Source organism: Clupea harengus, chromosome 10, assembly GCF_900700415.2.
Source record: "Clupea harengus chromosome 10, Ch_v2.0.2, whole genome shotgun sequence".
NCBI classification, from domain to species: Eukaryota; Metazoa; Chordata; class Actinopteri; order Clupeiformes; family Clupeidae; genus Clupea; species Clupea harengus.
Window position 1 is genome coordinate 29,740,976 of NC_045161.1, and position 7,781 is coordinate 29,748,756.

Sequence of the window (7,781 nt, forward strand, 5' to 3'; positions counted from 1 at the left end):
AGACTGGTGGTGAAGTGTTTGGCTCTGGGGTGGGACGCTCACCTTGTGAGAGAGGTAGAAGCCGTCGTCCGAGCCGCTCAGTTTTTGGGACTTCTCAAAGGCTTCTTCCCAAGGCATGCCTCTGTCCACTGTGATCTAGGGTGGACAGGAGTGAGGGGAGGGTGAGTCACGCTCACACACGCTAACACAGCAGCAGCTCCTGCATTGTTCCTGGTTACTTTAGGGTTAGACAGCTTCCAGTAAAGACCAGCGGCTAAGATAACCATCTTTCTTTCTCGTCACTATAATGTATCTTATCACAAAAGCTACTTTAACCTAAGGGTGGAGGGTCACGTCCAATGATCAGTGCAGTTATAGGGCCATGACATGATACCAGCACATCTTGTTCACCAGGTTAAACCATGTCCTCATACCTTATAAAGTACGACTTGGCCATCGTGTGGGTTCCCCACGGTCAAGAACTCTTCTTGTTTCTCCTCATAGATCTCGTCATTGCCTGGGGCCAGATCTGACCACATGAGAAAAAGACATGAGATCCACTTAGACAGACAGCTACAGGAGACTCATTTACACCTAAAGGAAGCTCAGAGAAGCAGTGACAGCTCTAAGGCATGTCTTACCCAGGATCCCCATGTCATATTTGCCCTCCTTCTTGTCCTTCGCAATCAGGTAGTCGAAGTTGTCGGTGAAGTACTGGAACAGGGAGTTCTGCTTGTGCACTTCCAGACCCAAGATACGGTTCAGGAACTTGGTGATGGTGCAGTCTGAAAGACACCAACAGAACTCATCAGACACACAGGTACAGCAGCAACAGACACGCTCACATTGGTGCTGGGAGCTAGAGAGACTGCTGATGAGCTCACAGCTACAAAGCCATCATACAGAAATGAGAAAATGAAAACCCTTCCCTAACAAATATTTACACTTCCAGCATGCATGTGTGTGTGTGTGTGTGTGTGGTGGGGGGGGGGGTATTTATGCAAACTGTAGCCCAAAGCCCTGGAGCACAAGCCTGGCTTCAGTGTTGGGCTGGGGTGTTGGTATCATGGAGCTCACCTTTCTCAGTGTTGAGGCCTAAGCGCGGGTCCCTGCAGAAGATGCCCACATTCATCATCCCTTGTTTCATATCTGGAATCCATGGAGAAGGCATTTGAAACGTATACCGCACATGGTGAGATGCAGTCATACAGACACAGCAGAAATTATTTTTACCTTGTGGGATGATTAAATTTGACACACACACACACACACACCACACACACACACACACACACACACACCACACACACACACACACACACACTTACCACTAAAGAACATAGCATCGCATCCAGGATAGTCTTTGGGAGGGGCCACTTTACTCTCAGTGTATCCCAGGATGGCTTTGGTGATCTTATCTAGAGCCTTGGTGCCATACTGAATGAGAGAAAACAGTAAACAGATGTTTCACTGACGGCAGCTCACACATAATCACGTCAAAAGATCACCTCACAAACAAGAGTGAGCGGCTTTCTCGGCCGAGAGTGAAACTCTTTGCAGATAAGAGCGGTGACCTACTTTGTTTTCAAAGTTGTACTTGCTCAAATCTCGGGACTCTGAGGCCCTCCTGTCTCCGTGGGTCAAAGCGCCCTGCAGAGAGATAAAAGAAAAAGCAAAACTTCAAATCCAGAGCTTCCGAGAACACAAAAGATCCGGATACAGTACTTAGGATAAAGCTCTGGTAGGAGCCAATCCCCCTAGATTAGTGACGTTTCACCTCAAAGCCAGCGACAGATGATGCGCTCATGCATTAAGCACCTCTTAACTTTTAAAGGCGGAAGTTTGACATCTGCGTAAAACTGAAGTGTTCTCCTCCCGAGCTTAAAGGCAAATGAATGAATCTGCACAGAGAAACTTTGTTTGTAGGCTTTGTTGGAACTGCTATGGGCCGTTGAGGGAGAACTCTCAGCAGCACAAGCGTGTTGACTCATCAGACAGGCATTAGGAGCACAGAACCCACAGCAGTGAAGGGGAAACACTGCATTAGGAGCACAGAACCCACAGCAGTGAAGGGGAAACACTGCACTGGGCTTGCTTAAGTGTTTTGATGGGCACATACTCTCGCTTCTCTAAATCAATTTTTTTCAGAAAATTTCCAGAAAGATTTTTGCCAGAGTATTATAGTGCCCATGTAGACTGACGTAATATCACCTTACATTCTAGTTGTTCCTACTGAGTACACAAGCGGGGCGAAAACACTGTCTGAACTTGGACTGTTCCAGGTACGAGTGCTTGGACTGTTCCAGGTACGAGTGCTTGGACTGTTCCAGGTACGAGTGCTTGGACTGTTCCAGGTACGAGTGCTTGGACTGTTCCAGGTACGAGTGCTTGGACTGTTCCAGGTACGGGTGCTTGGACTTTTCCAGATACGGGTGCTTGCATGTTCTGTTTCATGTCTAACTGACGTGTTGTGAAACACTTGTTTTGTAGATCAGTGCTAATTCAGACCCTGAAACCTAACCCACTCCACCCTCTGGTCTCGATCGAGGTGGCAGGGGTAGGGCGGGGCGGGCAGGGTGGGCGGGGGCAGCTCTGCCCGAGACTCACCAGACTCTCCAGGCGTTTGGCCACGATGGAAGCAAACCGCCGCTCTCCGGCCAGCTCGGAGATGAGGAAGACGTACTCGGGCGCCGTGACCTGGTTGGAGCGGTGCGTGCGGCCTGAGGGCAGACAGAGTGGGAGGAAGAGGGAAGTGAGAGAGGCGGTGAGGCGGTGAGAAGATTACGGCACACTGGTCAGGCTAGTTCTGCTTTGGCACACACTGAATGGGATAATTGTGACATAAAGGATGCTCTGGCTGACAGAGAGAGACACACTCTCTAATCAAAGCCTGGTGTGTTTCATTTCAAGGCCACACTATGTGTTTATCTGACTTCAGAAAAGAAACTATGGCCCTCAGCCTTTTGACTTTGGTTTCCTTAAGTTCACTCAGTGCGGGTTTTGCAAGTGTATTCGAGTTTCACACCTTCCGCCTTACAATCAGGCGAATTAACTGGAAAGCCACAGACAAACAGAAAATACATCACACCTTCAGACCAAAGAATTACACCCTCCTTTTGGGGCCAACAAGAGGGCAAGGAGAGGACATGGTTTCTTTTTTTTATCTCTGAATGAATTATTAACCCCCTGAGCTAAAAAAAAGGGAATGGCCAATGAATTGAGTATAAGATCTTTCAGCGTTACATATAAGTGGCAAATGTGAACCTTTTCTAAAAGACTGAAGACATGTAGAAATGAAGATATCGTAGATATGTAGAAAAGAAATGTAAACATGTAATTTGGGGACCATGCATCAAAACAGATCGGTCTAGACTCGTCCTCTCTAAAACGTTCTGGCATGTTTAGTCCCCGGCGCTCCGGCGCTCCTCCGTGGCACTAGTGTGAATCTGGCATCACCAACACGCAGCGGAGCTCTTTAATCGGTGAGAATGGGCCGTCTGCCTGACTCACCAAACTGCTGGATGGCTCTGTCTGCGCTCCAGGGCAGCTCCAGGGTCATGTGCACCCGCCGCCGCTGGTTCCTCACACGCTTGTCTGCCTGCAGGGAGATGCCCGAGCTGGCCGCCTCCGAGATGATGGCCACCAGCTGAAAGAAAGAGAGAGAGAGAGAAAGAGAGAGAGAGAGAGGGGCCAATAAAGATTAAGTCTTCACATTAAACTCAGATGAGCTCATTACACTTGTTGTTGAAGTTTTTTCTTTTAAAGGCCTAATTGCTTTGACGGCACTGTTAATGGACAGGCAAGCCAATAAAGCCTACTCGCATTGAACTGACTGAGAGGAGAGGATAGAGAGCGAGAGTGAGAACGAGAGAGAGAGAGAAAGAGAGAGAGCGAGAGAGAGAAAGAGAGCGAGAACGAGAACGAGAGCTAGAGAGAGAGAGAAAGAGAGAGAGAGATGGAGAACGAGAACGAGAGAGAGAGAGAGCGAGAGGGCGAGAAGAGAGAGAGAGAGAGAGAGAGAGAGAGAGAGAGAGAGGCGAGAGCGAGAACGAGAGAGAGAGAGAGAGCGAGAGAGCGATAAGAGAGAGAGAGAGAGAGAGGAGGAAGAAGAAGCTAACCGAGGCAGGCAGCATCTTCCTGCCTCATTAACCCCACGCTAATGAATCTCATCAGGGACCAGGGTGGCTTAACAGAGATCGCTGAGATTATCACAGGCTCACTCCTGTGTGTGTGTGTGTGTGTGTGGTGTGTGTGTGTGTCTGCCTCTTACCTTCTCCCCGTTCATAAAGCGGTCCTTCTCCTTGACGTTGATCTGGTCGATGGTGTGGCTTTGCTCGGCACGCGACTCGTAGCCCACAGTGCCGTCGGGGTGCCGTACCACCCGGCCCTTACGCCCCGTCATCTGCGGACTATGAGAGCAGAGGAGCGTTACACCGACACATTTTCTCATTATTTATATTTATATTTATATATGTGTGTGTGTTTGCACACTTTAATACAAACAATACAAATGTTCACCCATACACACCCACACAGACACGACCAAAATCTACTACGTAAAGTACCTCGGATACTTTCTCAGGGCCTCCAAGTTTGTCTATAAGCTCATCCAGTGTGTTCAGAGGTAGTTCTTTTCCCAGTTCTGCGATCTTGGTCAGTAGGCTGGCCTTCATTTTTCCTGTTTCTGCTTTGGAAACATTAAGAAAAAACCCAATGAAACATACCACTGAAAAAACAATAAGAAAAAACCCTATGAAATACACCACTGAAAAAACAATAAGAAAAAACCCTATGAAATACACCACTGAAAAAACAATAAGAAAAAACCCAATGAAACAAACACTGAAAAAAAGCCACACTGACATTATTAGTCAGCCCTCCTACTAACAACCCACAGCTATGACAAAGCAACATTCTCAGATTTGTTCCTTTTCAAATAATGCCAAGGGTTGCTGCCGTCATTTCCGGAGCCAGTGCACGTCAAACTCACCGGTGTGGCCATTGGTCTGGTTGACGAAGATAACGTCGTCGCTGTTGTCCTGCAGCGAGTCGGGGGAGGAGTTGGAGTCGCTGTCCATGGCCTCGGTGTCGCTGCTGCTGGCGTCGCTGATCTGGATGACTACGGCGCACTCCTGCACTTGCCTCGGGTACTTGGGCTGCCGTCCGCGGGGCTTTCCTGAGACACACACACACACACACACACACACACACACACACACACGAGTCAGCCAAAGCATTCAGTATACAACACCCATGGTTTTACTTCCTGTGACCTACTGATGTTCCACTCAAATTTAGGAACTCCTAAATATATATCATAAAAATATTTTATTTGATGTGTTATTATTACACACCACAAATTGATCATTATTTTATGAAACATCCTAGTGTGGTAGAATGACAATCAATCATGCTCACGTTTCCTCTTGCTTCCCGCACTCTTTTCTCTCTGCTTCTCTGAGGGAAAATGCTTGTGAACCAGAGACTGAAAGACACCCCTGTAAAAGCCAACAGTCCAATGTGAGCAAAGGATTACACACACACCAAATCTCTCACACACACACACAGAGTGCTCCGCACAACCTGTATCAATAAACACAAACTCGAGACGAAACCGCACACTTACTCGGCCGCAGACACAAATCTGTCGAGGTGCCCATCGTTCTCGTCGAGCACTTCTCGTGTCCGAGCCTCTCCTGTGGACTGCAGCCCGATCACCACACACTGAACACAGGCAGAGAGAGAGAGAGAGAGAAAGAGGGAGAGAGAGAGAGAGAACGCAAGAGCACACATCAGCTAAAAGTAGCGATCCCCCAGTCAGACAGTAGTGGCTGGACCTGCTCCAGCTGTTCAGAGGCGTGTCTGAGGTCCTCTCTGAGGTCCTCTGCGTCGTGATGAGAGTGTGTGCAGCGGCTGCCGGAGGGCCTCTGCTGCCCTGAGCTCCTGAGCCAGGGATGTTAAACCTTAATCCTGCTTTCACCCCCCCCCCCGCTCCTGATCAGCTCATTAGTGCTCCTGCTTCAACAACTGGGCTAATTAGTCAGCTCAGCTGTTCAGCACTCAGCACTAGGTTATTACATCCCTTTGAATACTGGCTACATTTTGACCTAAACACCCAAAACAAACTGAACAGTTTGCTGTTGTTACCCCAAAATGTTTGTAACTGCTGTTTCTTTTGTGGTACCTAGCTGTCTAAATCAGTCATTTCCTGACGTTGCTCTCAGGAGGTTCTCTGCTTCAGTGGCTAAGTGTCAGTGATCTCCTCTAAGGGGAGGAAACTCACCTTGCCAGCCGCCAGCTCCTTCTTGGCCAGCAGCACCAGACGGCGCACCTTGGCGGCGATGCAGAGGTACTTGAAGAAGCGTTGGTGCGACGACCAAAACTGTCCCCACAGGGACTTCCTGGATCTCAGGCACAGCATGTCTGCCGCCTGCGTGAACACAGTCAGCGCCTCGGCCCACTGGAGAGTTAAAAATCAAGGACAAGGGTCAAGATCATGGGTCACAGACACCCATAGCATTCCCATTGTGAAAACACGAGCCCTAAAGTGCACTGTGAGACACTCTGGGTTCTGTTAAAGAACTTTTAGAACACAAGCCCTAGAGTGCACTGTGAGACACTGGGTTCTGTTAAAGAACGTCTAGAAAACACTAGATTTAATAATGGGCTTAACTCTAAACACCAGCTGAACTAATTGGTGGAATCAGCTGACCTGTCCTCTGGGGAATTAAACACAGGGTGAGTGAGTGTGTGTGTGAGCCTGTGTGTGTGTGTGTGTGTAAAAAGCCATGTGTTTCCTTTCTTTACTTTGTTTACTTATACAGCCCTGGATGCCCAGGTGTTATATATATACTCAACAGAGGCCCAGGTGTTATATATATACTCAACAGATGCCCAGGTGTTATATATATACTCAACAGAGGCCCAGGTGTTATATACTCAACAGATGCCCAGGTGTTATATATGTACTCAACAGATGCCCAGGTGTTATATATATACTCCACAGATGCCCAGGTGTTATATATATACTCAACAGATGCCCAGGTGTTATATACTCAACAGATGCCCAGGTGTTATATATATACTCAACAGAGGCCCAGGTGTTATATACTCAACAGATGCCCAGGTGTTAAATATATACTCAACAGATGCCCAGGTGTTATATACTCAACAGATGCCCAAGTGTTATATATATACTCCACAGATGCCCAGGTGTTAAATATATACTCCACAGATGCCCAGGTGTTATATACTCAACAGATGCCCAGGTGTTATATATATATACTCAACAGATGCCCAGGTGTTAAATATATACTCCACAGATGCCCAGGTGTTATATATATATACTCAACAGATGCCCAGGTGTTATATACCCCTCAGATGATCAGCTGTTAAATACTGACCAGTTTGGCGGCCTTGTTGTAGACCAGCTTGAAGTCCTCGTCCAGGCTGATCTCCTCGATGTGGAAGGACACGCCTGAGAAGCTGAGCTGCCGTGCGATGTACATTCCGCTGACCTTCATGTCCATGGCAACAATCTCCATAGCACCAACACCCCTGCGCAGGAATTCAAATAAACCCAAGTCAAAGACTCATTCTGTGGTGTTGTTGTCTTATATAGACACAACCAATGGGAGCTGCACCGTAAATGACCAAACAGACCTCTTTTCGATGACGTGGAGGAAGTCATCAAACGTCCGAAACGGGGTCCCTTCTCCCCAGATGCCCAGGCGGCTCATGTAGATCATGTTCTTTGGCTCAGAGGCGCCTAAGCAGTGCAAAGACACAGATCATGTTATTAT

The 7,781-nt window shown here is 47.9% G+C and overlaps 1 protein-coding gene across 5 annotated transcripts in view; it reads right to left on the reverse strand.

Moving 5' to 3' along the window:
* The window catches only part of si:ch73-63e15.2 (protein strawberry notch homolog 2), a 66,729-nt gene that overhangs the window by 6,230 nt on the left and 52,718 nt on the right, over window positions 1-7,781 (reverse strand). For 4 of the 5 annotated variants that reach the window (XM_031574750.2, XM_012815607.3, XM_031574751.2 and 1 more), the window contains 16 exons: window positions 7,642-7,747; window positions 7,383-7,536; window positions 6,263-6,439; window positions 5,606-5,703; window positions 5,398-5,477; window positions 4,970-5,155; window positions 4,545-4,666; window positions 4,250-4,381; window positions 3,490-3,625; window positions 2,587-2,699; window positions 1,558-1,629; window positions 1,308-1,416; window positions 1,057-1,128; window positions 621-764; window positions 414-508; window positions 43-135 (listed from right to left, as the gene is read on the reverse strand). In XM_031574750.2, coding sequence (XP_031430610.1) covers window positions 43-135; window positions 414-508; window positions 621-764; window positions 1,057-1,128; window positions 1,308-1,416; window positions 1,558-1,629; window positions 2,587-2,699; window positions 3,490-3,625; window positions 4,250-4,381; window positions 4,545-4,666; window positions 4,970-5,155; window positions 5,398-5,477; window positions 5,606-5,703; window positions 6,263-6,439; window positions 7,383-7,536; window positions 7,642-7,747 — 1,889 coding nt within the window. The remainder of the gene's footprint in view (window positions 1-42; window positions 136-413; window positions 509-620; window positions 765-1,056; window positions 1,129-1,307; window positions 1,417-1,557; window positions 1,630-2,586; window positions 2,700-3,489; window positions 3,626-4,249; window positions 4,382-4,544; window positions 4,667-4,969; window positions 5,156-5,397; window positions 5,478-5,605; window positions 5,704-6,262; window positions 6,440-7,382; window positions 7,537-7,641; window positions 7,748-7,781) is intronic. The other variant, XM_031574749.2, reaches the window with a different exon arrangement.